The 17,756-nt window shown below is 43.2% G+C and overlaps 1 protein-coding gene across 3 annotated transcripts; it reads right to left on the reverse strand.

Annotated features, from left to right (window-relative positions):
• Nucleotides 1-350: 350 nt before the first annotated feature.
• On the reverse strand, nt 351-17,179 carry KICS2 (KICSTOR subunit 2). 3 transcript variants are annotated; one of them, XM_045007352.1, is made up of 4 exons: nt 16,903-17,179; nt 9,842-9,915; nt 9,627-9,745; nt 351-1,351 (listed from the first exon to the last, which is right to left on the reverse strand). In XM_045007352.1, exons 1-4 carry the CDS (start codon nt 17,135-17,137, stop codon nt 535-537), a joined length of 1,245 nt encoding a protein of 414 aa, XP_044863287.1. In that variant the 5' UTR covers nt 17,138-17,179; the 3' UTR covers nt 351-534. The 3 variants fall into 3 exon arrangements, with proteins under 3 accessions (XP_044863287.1, XP_044863224.1, XP_044863149.1); XM_045007289.1 differs by having other exon boundaries at nt 9,627-9,763; XM_045007214.1 differs by having other exon boundaries at nt 9,627-9,915.
• Between the last annotated feature and the right edge of the window lie 577 nt (nt 17,180-17,756).

Below are 17,756 nucleotides of genomic sequence, written 5' to 3' on the forward strand. Positions count from 1 at the left end.
GTTGACTTTATTGCAGTTGTTTGCGTGAAGAGCTGCAAGTTCCCAATAATCCCCAATGAGTATCATTGTTAAGAAATAAGATTCCATTATAGTTCCTGATAGTTAGTGTAACAGCAGTGTGTCCTGAAAAGACAATTTAATCATTCTAACCAAGTTTCAATAAATTCTGCATAAGTTATAGTCAATGATCAGCATAATATAAAGTGCATACATTCCACTTAGTTAAGGACAAAATGTCATGGACTGAAAAATATTAATTCATACTGTGAATAGAGCACCATGCAAAAAAAATACCTCAGCTATTTTAGTGCACCACAGCTAAGTCATTCCCATGTGCACAGCCTAGAAAATTCTTTCTATATTTTTATTCAAGTGTTTTCATTAGCTAAAAAAGCATTCACAACAAATATTAAAATAACGCTTCCTTTTTAAACAAACTCTGAGAATTGTGAATGAATGTACTCCTTGAAAGCGAGAATATTTATTTTTTCCAGTCTAATGTATGGCCTTGCAATCTGCAACTCAATATTTATTTTATCCTTTGGATCCTGGCTTTAGGCCTGCAAAAGCTTTGGAGTTCTTGAGGGAATGTGAGATTTCATTGAGAAAAGAGATGAAATGCGAGTCCCTCTCTGATTTCTTAGCCTCAAAAATAACTACAATGGTAAAATGAGGTTCAGGGCGTGTCAGAAAGTACGTGCTTTGGACTTTGTCATCATAGAAGTGAACAACCTTGTCCAAACTGTTGAGGTCAGCGGTTCTGTCAGTCATAATCATGATTACATTGGGCCAGTGCATTACAGGCCTGTCACTGGGCAGAGAGACCACAGCTGGGTACTGATCCACCCCCTTTGGGGCTTCCCTGTAAGAGTGGGGATGATGGTAGCCATGTCCCTGGAAGCTCTCTGACCCACGGTTGTCAAAGATAAGAGAAACATTAACCGCATCATATTTCCTGATGAAGCTGGAAATTTTCCCAAAATAATCAGGGTTAGTTTTAGCAGTCAACGTTTTCATTTCGGATGCAGTTGTTTGTCGACTGAGGGCCTCATGAAAGTAAAAACTAAACTTGGCAAGGAGAATGTTTTTGAGTTTCAGCAGCCAGAGGAAAAGGTGTGGCGGTTGTACGGCCTTCTGAGACTGCCCTCCAAACAGATGTTTCTTGGTCTCTCGCTGTTTCTCAAAAATTTGGCCCCACGTCTGCAGCTTTGTATGAGCACTGTGCAAGTTGACTAGGGATGGGAGAAACTTCCACTCTGAGATCTGAGCCTGAGCCTTTAAAAGATGTGCAAGCACATCCACTTCCAGCTGGAAGCTGCTTTCAAGAGGACTGAGGATTGGATGGTGAAATCTAGAAAACAAAACATTTTTAAAAAAAAGTGTGATGGATGTTGCACATGACAGCAAAAGTGTTATATTCACTAGTACACCAACTCGCAGGCAAAACATCACTGAAAGTCAAACAGAAAGTGTAGGCAGAAGAATTCTATGCTGATTAGTTTAAAAAGCATGACTTTTAACATTGTTTTTGCATAAATATTTTAAATTAAAAATGTAGCATCTCTTCATACCTGATAAAACCAAATGATACAAATGTGTGTATCAATGGAAAGAATTTGATACGTTCCAACACCAATGCCACTTCCCTTTCCAACCACTAGGATACTGAACTTTAAAAAAAAAACCAACTGCTATTTTAATATTCCATAACTACTGGCAATAAGACACTTTTTGATGGTTATGGTCTAGTTACCCAGACACCTCTGTCAAAGCAACTAACACACCCAAAATTGCACGATCGTTGTCCAAGTAGGCTTCCTCATAGTCACTTGTTTCCTCACAATCAAATAGGAACAGCAGAGTCTGAATAGGGGGAATTGGTAAATAAAACCATAATTGACTGTATCTGCTGCCAAATCTGCTCTCAAACTTTAAATCACAGCAGCTGAGAGGCAAGGTCTGATGGAGGTCTGACCAACATCACACTGGAGCTGCTATCATGGCTGAATCCATCAGACACCAGAAATTTGAGGACAAGATCATCCCTTCACTTATACAGCAGAAGTTGAAGAAAAAAAAAACAAAGCTCTTAGTCTGAGTGCCATTACACGTTTTATGCACAAGAGGGGTCCTGCCATGTCAGAGCAGGCCTGGGTGAGATAGGACACAGGAAATTAGAGAATGAACCTCTCACTTTTCTTAAATTAACTGAATTTTTAATATGCCTCTTATTTAGAGGAAGCATAGCAGCTCCATGCTCTTGCATGTGTGACATGTACAGAAACTCAATTTCCAGTCACGTAACAAACATGTATGTTTGGAACTTACTTTAGGTAGAAGTGGAAACTCATGTATTATAGAATATCCCTTCAAAAACATAGCCGTATGTGCAACATCTGTGACTGGTCTAACAGGCACTGCAAAAGAATTCCAACCACCACTGGATTTGCTCCTAAGCAGATATCTCCCCCAATCCCAGCACTTAAATCCTCATTTTGAATAGGTACAATGTTTACATGCAATTTTCCTATTCAAAAGTAAATCTCAAATTACCACAGGAAGTTTCTCATCGGGAGCCTATCCAAGATGGTATGCATTAGTTGTTCTGGTGGAATTTCCCAGACCATCATGAACACTGATGGTGCTGCAAGAGTCCTAAGGCAGCAAGTGAAACTAGCAGAGTACACCACTGTATCTTCACTGATACAGTAATGTGATCTTGGTTTTGAGTCAAGATGGGAATTGCATACAAGATCTAATATACTGTACCATATCACATAAAATGTGTTGTGCTGTCACACAGAAATTGCTTTACTGGATCAGACCAGTGGCCTCACTGGTGTGATATTCTCTCTCTGATGGTGGCCAGTACCAGATACTTCAAAGGAAGTGGCAAGAAACCCCTAATGGGAAATTATTGAAAAATATACCCACATGGAAAGTTTTTTCCTAACCCCTCAAAATAAGTGGTTAATTTATGTCCTGAAGCATAGGGGTTTATATTCTTTCTAAAATAAAAAAATAAATTTAGTTCTATCTAATGAAAGTAAGAGAGAACGCATTTCTCTTTCCCTGTTATAACAACAGAAGGGGGAAATGGGTGTGTCCCCCTTGTTTGCTCCTGTTTGATACATAGAAGTCTGTGTGGTTTGGATTCTTATTTTTTTTCTGAGAGGATTAATTCAGAACTTGTCTATCCTGTTTTTCCTGAACAAGGTATAACATGCTGACTCCTTCAAGTAAGGGCTGAGAATGCTCCCAATTAGCTTTTATGGGCCACTAAGCAAAAACAGGAAAGACAAGATGTAATATTCCTTATATTTTTAAGGGAAAAGAAATTAAAAGGTAGATTTAAGCTGGCCAGGCCTCATTTAAGTCATCTTAAAACAGCAAAAAAGCACATTTCCCCTCACCCCAAACTTTTGGCAGGTATCTTTAAGGGAAACAGGAACCAGTATAACTCATCTCTCTAGTGCATATTAACACTGACAGTCTGAGACAAAAACCTGAGAACGGTGTCTGACATTATAGAACAGTGTTAAAGTAGCTATCAGCAGTTGATTGTGTGGCATTAATACATCCTTTCTAGCTGGGGGCGGGCAGTTATTTTGAAAGAAATCTGGCAGATCACATGATGAACACTGCTCTGAAGATAAATTAGACAATTTACCCAACATTAATGCTTTATATTAACACACATTTTGGCTTTCTACTGCAGCAAAGATCCAGGGTTTACTGGCTATTTCAGATGTGGGGACCCACAGGTCTATTAGAACAGTTCTCTGAGAAAATGAGTGTGCTGATTAATATGAATATTCCACCACGTACAGCATTATGTATTTATTTTCACTGATCTGCTGTCTGTTAGCATAAAAAAAGAATACTGTCCTGTCTATTAAGCAAATTCATTCTTCTGAAACCCTATTCCTTCTAAACAGTCTCAAAATGTGCTATACTTAGACCATCAAGCATTTGAACACTTCTTATAGCGATATTGACCTATGAAGGTTATTTATCATTAAAAGCAGCTAAAATATTCATGTAAATGCAGTTCTGCCAAGTCTTGTGGATTAACATTATGATGTGCAGCTCCCAACTCCCACTTTGCTTCATGCCTCATAGTGATCTTTTCATGTCTCACGACATAGCAGGATTCGTTAAACTGTTTTAATCCAAAAATACACATCAGCCTCTACTGAAAGCTTGAAAGTATGCTGACTGCAGAATAAATGGACAGTTATATGCCAAGAACATCTGCTTTAATTAAGTCTCATAACACAGAAATGTCTTGAAGCATAACATTGCATAAAACGGACAGGATTTTTACAATATTCTAGTAGAACACCGACACTGTACCTCAAAATAACACCTTGTACCCACATATTTATTACTGTTATATGTTTTATACTAAATATGCCTTGTAGGGTATCATTTGAAAAATCTGTTGAACATTACTATCCTGTTCAATTGTATGTATTACCATTGTATGTGAAGTTAAGCTATATGCTAGTTATTGCAATATGTGAGTTTGGGAGATGCCCACAAGCTAGCTTTTCTGTGGCAACAAAGGAGCAACTAACACCCCCAAAATAGATTTACATCAGGACTAGCCTGCCATGTGTAGATGGCTAATTAAGAACAATTTACTTCCCAGTGGACCCCTTTCGGAGTTTCCTGTGAGAGACCATACACTATGGGGGCTGTCTAACCCCTGTGACACAGCAATTACCTTTCCAGCACTAGGTAGAGAGTATAAAATGAGGGGCAATGACGTCACCTCTCGCCTCCCCCATCTACACTGAAGGCAACAAGAATGTTTGGAAGACTTTGAAATGGGGAGACTGGTCCCAGACTGAGCAGAGAATTCAGCCTGTGTATTAAGAACTGTGAACTGCTTACAACACCTAGTTGTCACAAGGCAATATTTAACTTTTTACTTTGTAACTTTAAAAAAATGTTTGCTCTGAAACCATGAACCCAGCCAGGAGGAATCTACTCCTGCCTATCAAGAAGGCCTATCAAATCATAACATTCAAAACCAGTAGGAGAACACTTCAACCTCTCTGGTCACTCAGTAACAGACCTAAAGGTGGCAGTCTTGCAACAGAAAAGCTTCAAAAACAGACTCCAACAAGAAACTGCTGAACTTGAATTAATATGCAAATTAGACACCATCAACTTAGGTTTGAATAGAGACTGGGAATGGCTGAGCCATTACACACATTGAATCTATTTCCCCATGTTAAGTATCCTCACAGCTTCTTGTCAAACTGTCTTAAGTGGGCTATCTTGATTCTCACTACAAAAGGTTTTTCTCTTCTGCTGATAATTGCTCATCTTTATTAATTAGCCTCAGAGTTGGTAGGGCTACACCCATATTTTCAAGGGTGGGTGGGTGTGGGTGTCCTTGCTATATGTTCCATTCTATGCATCCGATGAAGTGGGCTATAGCCCACGAAAGCTTATGCTCAAATAAACTGGTTAGTCTCTAAGGTACCACAAGTACTCCTGTTCTTTTTGTGGATACAGACTAACACGGCTGCTACTCTGAAAACTATCAAAACTAAATGGGCCATTGAGGGACATCACAATACAAAGACTTTAATTGCTCCTTCACAGCCATGAAAAGGCTATGTGCAAAAGGGCTCATCCCCTCAGCTTGAATTCTGGAAGAAGGAAATCAAAGCAGCTGATAAGAAAATTTTTCATCTCTGTTTTGCTGTCCGGACTCTCACAGGGCTGGAGCTAAGAAATGGAAGCAGAGATCCCAAGGGTTAGCCCTAAAAGACATTCAGAGCTGAGGATTGGATGGTGAAATCTAGAAAACAAAACATTTTTTAAAAAAAGTGTGATGGATGTTGCACATTGCAAATTGGACACCATTAAATTAGGCTTGAATCAAGACTGGGAGTGGATGGGCCATTACACAAAGTAAAACTATTTCCCATGTTTCCCCCCCTCACCACCACCACAGTTCCTCACATCTTCTTGTCAGTTGCTGGAAATGGGCCATTTTCATTACCACTACAAACAGTTTTTTCTCTCCTGCTGATAATAGCTCACCTTAACTGATCACTCTCCTTATAGTGTGTATGGTAACACCCATTGTTTCATGTTCTCTGTGTGTGTGTATATATCTTCCTACTGTATTTTCCACTGCATGCATCCGATGAAGTGGGCTGTAGCCCACGAAAGCTTATGGTCAAATAAATTTGTTAGTCTCTAAGGTGCCACAAGTACTCCTGTTCCTTTTGGAACCATAAACTAACTCATTTGTGTATACACGCTTGCCCACTTTAACCTTGTAGTAACTCATTTCTTTTCTTAGTTAATAAATCCTTAGACAGTTTACTATAGACTTGGCCACAAGAGTGATATTTGGAGTGAGAGCTAAGGTACAAACTGACCTGGGGTAAGTCACTGATCTCTTGGGACTAGAAACAATCTGAGTCTTTTCTGATCTTTGGTGTATAGCAACCAACTATCATTAAATCCAGCTTGCCTGGGTAGCAAGAGAGACTGGAATGCCCCAGGCGATTGTCTGAGACTTCGTGGTAAGACTGTTATAGTGCTTCAGGAGTTCACACTTGTTACTGGATTGGTGAAATCTAATTGCCGAACATACAACTAGTTTGGGGTCTCTGCCCTGCTTCTTGACAGTCTGCCTGGAGGTTGGCACTCATGGTCATGAGCCACTCCAAACAGCATACCACTTTGCTCCATTTTTTATATCCATATACATATTTAATTTTCCAAGTAAATCAAATGAAGGAAGGAAAGACAGTGAGGTCAGATGAGATGATCATAGTGGTCCTTTCTGGCCTTAAAAACCTACGAATCAAATAACTAATAATGGCCCAGATTTTGAGATGCAGATGAAGAAGATTCACATACTCCCAGGAAGGGGACAAGGAGAAGAGATGGCACAAAGGTGGCTTTATTACACTCCCCCAATTCTGAGATTGCACCTGATCAGTCCCTATCATATATTAGAGCAATGTGAAAACTGCTCTAGTCTACACTTGCTGGCAGTAGCCTGCAGAGATTGCTCTGGCAACTGAGAAATGCCAGAGTTGAAGGAAGCCCTGGCTACACCCCCTTTTGGCACAGAAGCCACTACATTGACTCTATGTCACTTTTGGATTCCTCCGTCATAGAGGCAGCCATCTAATCCAGAGCAGGATCTGAGGGCTTGGCTACACTTGAGAGATGCAGCGCTGGGAGTTTACAGCGCTGGTCATCCAGCTGTGTAGGAACAGCGCTGGTGTGTGGCCACACTCTCAGCTACCAGCGCTGGTGTGTGGCCACATTTGCAGCATTTGCAGTGCTGTTGGGAGTGATGCATTATGGGCAGCTATCCCAGCGTTCAAGTGACAGCAACGTGCTTTTCAAAAGAGGGGGGTGGGGTGGGGTGTAGTGTGACAGGGAGCGGGGGAGAGAGAGTGAGTGGATTTTTGGAGCCAACACTGTGTGTTAGCTTCCTGCCTTGCAAAATCAGAAAATGTTCCCGACCCCTTACTCTTAACTCTTAACTGCAAACAGCCTGCATCCAACGGACTCTCTTTCTCCCCCCCGCCCCCCCACAGTTTCTCTCCTCAAGCAAACACTCACTCCCTGCCTGCCTCATTCACAGGGGTTATCTCATTTGATTGTTCACAGTCAGGTACAGATTGATCACAGCAAACAGGAGCTGTGTTTGTTTTTTAGATAAGCAGCTCCCGAGCACCGGAGCTCCGAGTTCACAACAAAACAAAGAGGCTGCATAACAAAACAAAGAGTAATTTAGTTAAAAGCATTCTGGGATATCTGCTAATACCCTGGAGGCCAATAACAGCGCCGGTGTGTGTCCACACTTGAGCAGCGCTGGATCACCAGCGCTGCACTCGCTACACCCCAAGCAGACCAGGTGTTCAGCCAGCGCTGCAGCCAGGGAGTTGCAGCGCTGGATGTGCCTTGCAGGTGTGGACAGTTACTAAGTTGCAGCGCTGGAAAGCCTCCACCAGCGCTCTCAAGTGTAGCCAAGCCCTGAGCTACTATCTCTGGCAGCCATCTCAGATCTAAAGAACAGAAAGGATGAAAAAATACATTAAAAAGTTATAAGACTAGTGACAAGAACATGAAATCTATTTTAAAAAGTTTGAAGTTTCCAGGTATTACTCACAATCTCTGCCAATTTTGGTCATTTTACATTTCTTAGCATGTTTTGCTCTTCCAATGACTTGTGAAACAGGCTACACAAGTGCTGTCAAGCACACAGCATAAACCAAATGGAAACAGAAAGATATTTTTCTCCAGTCTTAGATAATGCTAAAAGCACTAAGAGGGAAAAGTTTCTGAAACATGCAATTTTTAATGTGCATTGTCCCTTTAATGTTCTAAGCTTCCACCAGTTCCAAAGTGATTCTGCCTATGTTTCTTACAATATGTTATTAGTGTCTTTTTTATCTAAGCATTTGCACTGGTAGCCAACAAGAGCTGAGTCTGCAGAAGTTACATTGAAATGGTAAATTATTAAACTGCAGTGCCTAGATCTGGAATGTTTTAAGGCAGTACTGATAATTATGTTGATTCTTCCTAAAGCATGTGTCAGTTTAAAATCTACTTTAGCTTCCAGGCATAGGAACCCCTCAAATGTCTTTCTGATGAGAATGTGATTGTTACCTAGAGGAGAAAGTAAACTGAACATTTTTTGTTAGCTTTCAAAGATTGTCTACAACAGCTGACTATTTTAAAACAATTGTCATTGTTTTATTCTATATACTAAGTCATCCTCTTTTAAATTTTATCCCACAGTACATTTCAAAATCACTATCAGTGTAAAGGCTTCTATGTTTTAGATAATTAAGAAACAGCCTCTCTTTGTATGGACCTTTGTATCAGCTGTGATCAGGTTGGGGGCTCCTGCTATCATCCATAAATTTGATCATCTACAGTTTGCAGCTAGAGGGCATAGAAACTCTGGTACTTGCTGCCCTGTTGGTCCAGTAAATCTCAAGTTGACTTCAGGGTATGGTGTAAAGTGTTTCCAGAGTGGCAACAATGGTATTCATAAAGAAATATATCCTGTAGTGAGATTTTAATTTACCTGTAGATAAACTACACATTATTTTAATCTCTACATATGCTTCTGGAGTCTAGGTAAGGGGCACATTTTCCAGTCTAAAACAAAACTGCTCAGATGCAAGTATTTGTATCTTATTTCTACACTAACTCTATGTTCATCCTCGTAAACTTAAGTCCACTTTAAATTTAACATACATTTTTCACATGAAACACTGCTGCTGCAAAACTCCCTTCACTGCCTATAATTAACACAACTCTTCCTATTTGCTGAGTGCAGGAAATGACTGAGAAGACAATTCTGTGACCATGATGAGCTAAAGTATCTTCACATTTTCTTGCAAGAAGGGTCATGTTTTGAGTAGTGGAGAAATGCTGTGTTACTCATGTCACATTTGTTTAATGCATGAACTCAGGTGGAGGACTGTGCTGCTTAACAAAAGCATAGGACAGCAAAATTATTATACTTGCTGGAGAGGACTTGCTTAGACCTCATCCTCATTTACAGTACTGAATAGAACATCATGACACATTTGAGTATTTAATTCTAACAAACAAGAATTCACCTTGAGCTGTATTTCTTTAGGATGGATTCCAAAATGTTTACGAGTTCCTCAGAGTTAATGAACTTTTGGGTGCTGAGGGTGAACATTTTTTCATAGAAGTCAGCAATTTCCATCCGAGCCTGAACAAAAAAACAGAGCTGTTCAGACAGGTGAGAAAGCAGCTCTTCCAAGTGAGGAGCTGTTCCTCCTAGTGCATTGCGACCCGTCGCCACCACCTTCTTCAGCTCATTGTGCAGAGATGTGTAGATGGTTCGGATGGAGTCCTTTCGGCTGAAGAATGACTGACCACCTGTTCAGATAAATATGGATGTATTACCAAAACCCAGGGATGGCAAAGATAGACAACAATACTGGGAAATGGTGAGCAACCATGCCTCCTTTCAGCTAGGTGCTCCTAAATGTCTACATTAAGACATTTCCCTGAGGTATTTTTCCACTCACAGAATACCTTTCAGATAAGTACATTGGGAATAAGCATTTGCATAGGCACTACACACAATTTTGTTCAGTGACTGGGATAATTCATGCTTGTTGAAATTCATTTTTCAACAAGGGACTGATGTAAGACTTTGCTCTCTGCTGCCTGCCTCCCACCCATCTCCAATTTTCAGGAAGGTCACAATATAAGTAAGTTCTCACCTAGCCTTGCTAACATATCAGCTGTGACCTGGAAACACTCCTTTCTCTGGAGACTAGACACACGAGTCACGGCACAATTTTAATAATCTATGATACTATTAATAACACTAGACCTTTTAATGTGACAATGCCCTTTAAAAAATTAAACATTTAAAATTTGTAAGACAGAACTTAAATGTGAACCATACAATTGTATATATACCAGAAGTTTTCAACTCCCCGAACAACCCAACTGCAAATCAAAATCCCAGAGGGAAACAATACCCACATACTTCAGAGGACTGCATGGCAGGTTGTTCCATAACAAGACAAAATGCAAACAAGTACATCTTAAATTATTGAGAACAAGGGGAATGTGGGCTTGTATTTTCGAACAGCTGCTTGACACCACTTGCGATTTAAAAGAACCAATAAAAAAAAAGTAAAGATACTTCATTAGATGCCAGGAATGGACTGCATGAAGGCACCATTTCACTAGCTCTAATTAATAACCTCCACTGAAGGCCACCTGTATTACTAAACAGATGCATGGATCTGCTGCAGAGGTGTCCTTGTTTCATAACAACTCGATGCTGCAACAAAGAGCCGCTACCAGCATGAATGGAGCAGAAAGAAAATGTACTATGTATGGATGACAAGATGCTAGGGCCCAAGAGATAACTTGGGGTGAAACAGAGAGCAAAAAGACTGTTGTCCTACTAAGCTGTTTATCAATCACAAGCCTCCCCTGTTGTATTGTTGGATGTCATTATATGCCCACACCAACTACCTTCCCATGATATTTAACCTGTTTTGAAGTAAAGTAAAATGTTTTAAAAGTGACCTGCTAAAAGAAAAAACTGTTGAGCCTGTGCTCTCTTTGCTTCTTTATGAGGTAATAAAGGGAGCCTGAACATTTTGTTAAGCCTTTACAGTTTAATTTTTACATTATAAATTTAGGTCTTATCTACTTTTATCCATTCTATAGTGACTGGAGAACTAGTGAAATTAAATATAGAGTTGAAAGGGGAAGGGAATTTTAGTTCCTTTAGATTCCGTGACTTCCAAAGACCTCGGTGACTTCAGCCAGCCCCGGCTGGGAACTGCAGGGTCCCCCACCGCTCCCGGGGGACCCCCGGAGTTCAGCATGGGGGGACCCTGGAGCTCCCAGCCCACCCGCAGCTGCCCAGGCTCCTCATTTTACCATGGATATTTTTAGTAAACATCAGGGACAGGTCACAGGCTTCTGTTAATTTTTCATTATTTTTTCATTATTGTCCGTGACATTTACTAAAAATATCCATAACAAAATCTTAGCCTTACTAATAAACTGTATTTTGGATGTTAAGCATACTCCATTCTAAAAAAGATTCTTGGGACCTTTTTAAAAAAAAAAAAAAAATTAACACTTTCATTGTCTGCAGCAGGACTTTGAAATTTGGCAGGCAGTAAGTTCTGAAGCTAGAGAAGCACCTTTTCTTTGTCCCATGAAATTCCATTCAGGGTTAGAAGAGAGATAAACTTTTTAAAATTGCCATTTCCCTTCTGTTGCCAAATTCTTGCTGACAATTCAAGCAATGTGCCACAGCAACAAGGTGAACATGAACATTCTAAATCTTGGCCCAGGTTGCCATCAAAGCAGAAGTAGAGAATACACAACTGCAGAATAAATCCTGTGAAAAATATAGTATCTAGTTTTGTAATTAAAGACTGTCAAAGTACAAGGGGGCCAAAATAAGGTTGCATAAGCAACTTAAATTCTCATTTCCTAACTTCAGAGGGCTTAATTTTACAATCTAAATAACATCTTTCCAACATAATAATGTATTACATGCAAAAAATTAAGCAGCAAAAAAGGGCAGACTTTCTTTTAAAAAAAAAAAAATTAAAAAAAAAAAACCCAAACTTTGCAGGCCACTTTTAAGATGCTGCATTACATTATGAGGACAGACTCCACCACAGGTCATGTAACATTATGTAGTGACACTGCAAACCTCTCTCCCCTCTTTTACAAGTAAGATTCCAACCATAAATCTGGATAAAATCTTACTCACTGACTATATGCATTACTTCCACTTACATCTGCAGCTTGCTATCATGTCAGTTCACTGAACCAGGCAAAAACAGCAGAAACGCTCAGCAGAGAGCAGGCTCAACACAGAAGGCAAAAGAGTCAACATTCACAGAGCACTTAGGCCCCCCCATCTTGCAGGTGAATCTACTGGGGCTAAACCAATGCTCGGGTGGAACATTGCAGGATCAGCACCTTTGTTCCAATCTGATTCATTCTGGGAACAGAAGTCGTGAATTTTAAGTTCACAGTGTGCAAGCCTTAAAATGGAATTCCCTTCATTTTTTAGGCTGAAAGATATGTTAACATGTTAAGGAAAATCCATGTAACACAAATAATATATATTTTAAAAACACTACTTCAAAGATTAGATTTTATGCAGATATTGAAAATGTTTCATTCGGGACCTCAAGTTGTCAAATACTTTGCAACTGCAAACTTGACAGAGAATTTTTCAAACACCAGAGAAACAAAATGAAAACTCTGTCTCTGCTGGCCCCCAAAGTCCACAACAAGCCGTTTGAACAAATGATACCTGATTAGCCAAAGTCAATTTAGCCTGGTGTCTGATGTCAGCAGGTATGACATATTAGCCTGAGTAGTAACAAGTTATCTTGCTTACATTTTAAATTACAAACCTACGTAACAAACTTGTGGCATTGGATATGACTGAGCAGTTTTTGGTCATACAATTACTCATATTGCTGATTATAGATGCTGATAGACGAAACAGAACTGTTTTCTTAAAATGCCTCTCATGCACCAATGGTGTTAAAGAGAGCGCCCATGTGCATGTTCAGCCACAAAGCCTAGAACTTTAAAATCTGTTTTAGTGTAAGAAAGAATATCAGCAAAGTCAATAGAGATACCATTATCCCATTCTCTTTTAGAGAAACAGACCAGGCTACTTTGGTGGCTGTTGAGTTTAAACTATTTGCAGAGCTGGTGTTATATTTTTGAACACACCGCATTTGAGTGAAAGATGTGACAGTTGTGTGAAATCCTAAGGACTGGGCTTATGATTTTTGCACTATTTTAGAACAGCATCATACAGCACTTTCCCCTGGATATAGACAGTGGACAGAATCAGATGACTACATACATCATCATCACCCTAGAATTTGCAGTAAGTTACACAAAGTTGTATATTTACTTCAGAATTGCAGCAGACCATATCCATGGTTTTCATATTAAAATCTTTAACTCAATCATGTTCCTATTATCTCATCCTCCATATCTCAAATACAGTACTTTAGGAAAAGAATTTCAAAACCACACTGCACCTCAAAACTACTTAGGAAATTTGTAATTGCAAAAGGTTCTTTTCACATCAAATCCACCTCAGGTGATCAAAAGTTGCAGGTATCCAAGTGAAAAGCCACCACTAATTTGCATTCTTGTTGGCAGTCTCAAGCAGAGAACCGAATGGGCATGAAATTTTAACTACCGTATATTCCGGCGTATAAGGCGACGGGGCGTATAAGACGACCCCCTAATTTTTTCATTAAAAAATTAGTTTTGCCATATACTTGCCGTATAAGACGACCCCCCCACCCTTCTGCGGGGGGAAGTCAGAGGGCTCTGGGCTGCCCGCCGCGGCGGGGAGCCCAGAGCCTTTTAAATCCTAGCCGCGGCGGGGAGTCAGAGGGCTCTGCGCTGCCCGCTGCGGCGGGGAGCCCAGAGCCTTTTACACCCCAGCCGCGGCTAGGATTTAAAAGGCTCTGGGCTCCCCGCAGCAGCGGGCAGCCCAGAGCCCTCTGACTCCTGGCCGCGGCTGGGGTGTAAAAGGCTCTGCGCTGCCTGCTGCGGCGGGGAGCCCAGAGCCTTTTAAATCCTAGCCGCGGCGGGAAGTCAGAGGGCTCTGCGCTGCCCGCTGCGGCGGACAGCGCAGAGCCTTTTAAATCCCAGCCACGGTCAGGAGTTTATACCCGGCGTATAAGACGACCCCCGATTTTTGGGGGTTGTTTTTTAGCCCAAAAACCCATCTTATACGCCGGAAAATACGGTACCTTCTTAAGCCTATAAGTGGTCTCCCCATCTCATGGTAGGGGCATAATCATGGGGGAGCATGGAGAAGAACATAAGAATGACCGTACTGGGTCAGATCAAAGGTCCATCTAACCCAGTATCCTGTCTACCGACAGTGGTCCATGCCAGGTACCCCAGAGGGAGTGAACCTAACAGGTAATGATCAAGTGATCTCTCTACTGCCATCCATCTCCACCCTCTGACAAACAGAGGCTAGGGACACCATTCCTTACCCATCCTGGCTAATGGGCATTAATGGACTTAACCTCCATGAATTTATCCAATTCTCTTTTAAACCCTATTATAGTCCTAGCCTTCACAACCTCCTCAGTCAAGAAGTTCCACAAGTTGACTTTGTGCTGTGTGAAGAACTTCCTTTTATTTGTTTTAAACCTGCTGCCCATTAATTTCATTTGGCGGCCCCTATTTGTATATTATGGGAACAAGTAAATAACTTTTCCTTATTTACTTTCTCCACATCACAGATGATTTTATATACCTCTATCAAATTCCCCTTAGTCTCCTCTTTTCCAAGCTGAAAAGTCCTAGCCTCTTTAATCTCTCCTCATATGGGACCCATTCCAAACCCCTAATAACTTTAGTTGCCCTTCTCTGAACCTTTTCTAATGCCAGTATATCTTTTTTGAGATAAGGAGACCATATCTGTACGCAGTATTCAAGATGTGGGCGTACCATGGATTTATATAAGGGCAATAAGATATTCTCTGTCTTATTCTCTATCCCTTTTTTAATGATTCCTAACATCCTGTTTGCTTTTTTGACTGCTGCTGCACACTGTGGGGATGTCTTCAGAGAACTATCCACGATGACTCCAAGATCTTTTTCCTGATTAGTTGTAGCTAAATTAGCCCCCAGCATATTGTATGTATAGTTGGTGCCTTGAGAGTTATAGGACAGATCTTTGGCCTTCAATATGCCCTGTGTGCCACTTTTAGATGTAAAAGGGAAATCAGCTGCCTTCAACAGGGCATGAGGGATGCCCCACGTAAGAGGAAATCCCCAGATGGCATAACCAAGCAGAGGGCAGGAGGGATTATTGCTAGAGCTTCTTATGTTCCTGCCATGCCCATCTGTGTAACAGCTTTTAGGGGGGCTGTTAGCAGCCTGGGTAAATTAAAGCAGCCCCGAGGCTGCTCTAACTTTAGCCTCTAGGGCAGGGGTAATCAGGTTTTTTTTTGTCAAGGTCCAAATTTCTTGGTCAGGGTATAGCCAAGGTCCAGACTCCAGAGAAGTAGAAAAAAATTATAAATTAAAGAAAGATTCTGGGGTGTGTTCAAAAGCATCTGGCAGTCCAGATTTGACCCAGTCTGCCTACTGACTATCCCTGCTCTAGGGCCATGAGTGCAAAGATTACATGAACCCTCTGTCCCACCCCTTTTAGGCACTGCACTGAGCACAGTTTGGCCAGACCCATGGTCACAGTACCTAATTGTGGGGATTCTTACACTTTTTGCCCAGTCTCAAAAGCCATACATTGTCAAGTTGCCAGATGAATAATTGCTGTGCCTTATACTATCAACTCACATGTTTTGCTTCTACCCTCATACTATCATATACCCAAGGGTGGCCCTACAGGTATCATCCTACATTGGGGGCTTTTTTGTTTTGTTTTTATTCCAATAAAAATTACTACAGGACCCCAATAGGGAGGGCTGAAGCCTGAGCCCACACATGCCCCACTGACACAGGCAGGGAGGCAGAGCTGAAGCCCAAGGGCTTCAGTTCCAGGTGGGGGACCTGTAACCTGAGTCCCAACATGCAGGGCTGAAACATTCAGGCTTCGGCCTCGGGTGGTGGGGCTCAGGCTTCGGCCCTGTGCCCCAGCAACTCCAAGCCAGCCTTCGCGACCCCATTAAAATGGGGTCACGACCCATTTTGGGGTCCTGACCCAGAGTTTGAGAACTGCTGGATTAGATCATCCAATATTGTGTGTATGAATTTAAATGCTTGTAAACTATAACTCTGGAGGCCAAAATCCTAGTATATGTACAGGACACACTGAACATGGACAGAGGTAGCGCAACCTTTCCCCAGTGCACTGCTAGCATCCTCAACTCTGACATTAAGAGGCAACGTCTGGCAGGTTACAGAGCTGTTCAGTCTGAACCACCAGTCAATCATTGGCCTTTCTGCTGAGACTCCACAGCAGGAGGTAAGGGGTGGCTGTAACTAGGACAGTCCGCTAGAAAGCAGCCACCACCTCTCTGCGAGCAGTACACGTAGCCGGGGATGCCGCTGTCAATGGCCACAAGCGGCAGCAGGGAACCTTTGCCTCCTCGGGCATCAGGTGGAGCGGCTGGACGCTGCCCCGGCTTCCCTTCAGCAGCGGCACCGCCCCCTGCACTGTCACCGCACCGGGGCAGCCCCCACCGGCGGGGCGCTCAGCTCACCCGCTGGCCGCCCCTGGGGCCCGGTCCCCTCCCTGGGCAGGCCCCCAAAGCCCAGGGGCGCTGCCAGCCGGGGCCCCCCCAAGCGGCAGGAGGAGCGCCCAGGGCGGAGGCGCCCGCAGCCCCCGCGCGGCCCGAGCCCGGCGGGTACCTAGCTTCTGGCCCAGGAAGGTCATGCTGTGATAGGCCTTCTCGGCGGCGGCCAGGTGCGCCAGCCCGGCCAGCAGGGAGAGCCAGCTGGCTCCCGCGCTCTTGTTGGCCTCCCGCTCCTTCTCCACATTGTCCTTGGCCTTGTCGTACGAGAAGATGCCCAGGTGGGAGAAGAACGTCTCCAGCACGGCCTGCTCCAGCGGCACCGGGGCGCCCAGCGGGATCGACTCGCCCATGCCGCGCCGGCCGCTTCCAGCTTCCCGCCGGCCACGTGATGCGCCAGGACACCCCCGCCACCGCCGGGCACGTGAGCGGGATGGGGCGGGGCGAAGCCACGCTGACTCCGCCGCTCGTTGGGCATGTGACGTGCGAGGTGGGGGGAAGGGGGGCAGTGAGGGCTAAGGCGCGTGCTCCAGAAAAAGCCGGGTGACGTCAGCGGATCGCCAGCCCTTCACGTGGGTGGGGTTTGGGCGCGGTTGTGTGGGGCGGCGCGGCTGGCGGCTGCCCCGGAGAGCGGCCCAGCGTTCTCGTGGCTCCGCTGTGGCAGGGGCGGGCAGCCGGAGCCTGAACCTGAGCCCGCGGGCTTTGCTCAGGCTCTCGCCGCCTCAGGGATCCCAGCAGCTTCCCGGGCAGCGGTACCCTCTGTGCTGCCTCAGGGGCGAACGGAGCCTTTACTGCACCACTGTGCAATGCAGAATTGTGCAGAAATTAACCCCGTGTGCGCAGAATTTCCTCCCCACCCCCTGGCAATGAGCTGCAGTGATGTTAGGTTCAGCTAGAGGCGGCTGGACCCTGTAGAGCCCAGCTGGCAAACAGAAGACGGGGGCAGCCCGGAAGCAGGGGAGGGAACTGGAG

This window comes from Mauremys mutica, chromosome 1, assembly GCF_020497125.1.
Source record: "Mauremys mutica isolate MM-2020 ecotype Southern chromosome 1, ASM2049712v1, whole genome shotgun sequence".
In the NCBI taxonomy this organism is placed as follows: Eukaryota; Metazoa; Chordata; order Testudines; family Geoemydidae; genus Mauremys; species Mauremys mutica.

Bases quoted from the DNA above. Each gene is read 5' to 3' on its own strand.
- KICS2 (XM_045007214.1), bottom strand. From the start codon at position 17,137: ATGGGCGAGTCGATCCCGCTGGGCGCCCCGGTGCCGCTGGAGCAGGCC. The intron at 9,916-16,902 runs GTACCCGCCGGG...TTATCTGAACAG, and splicing joins CTTCCTGGGCCAGAAGCTAG to GTGGTCAGTCATTCTTCAGC. The intron at 1,352-9,626 runs GTGAATTCTTGT...TTTGTTTTCTAG, and splicing joins CTAAAGAAATACAGCTCAAG to ATTTCACCATCCAATCCTCA.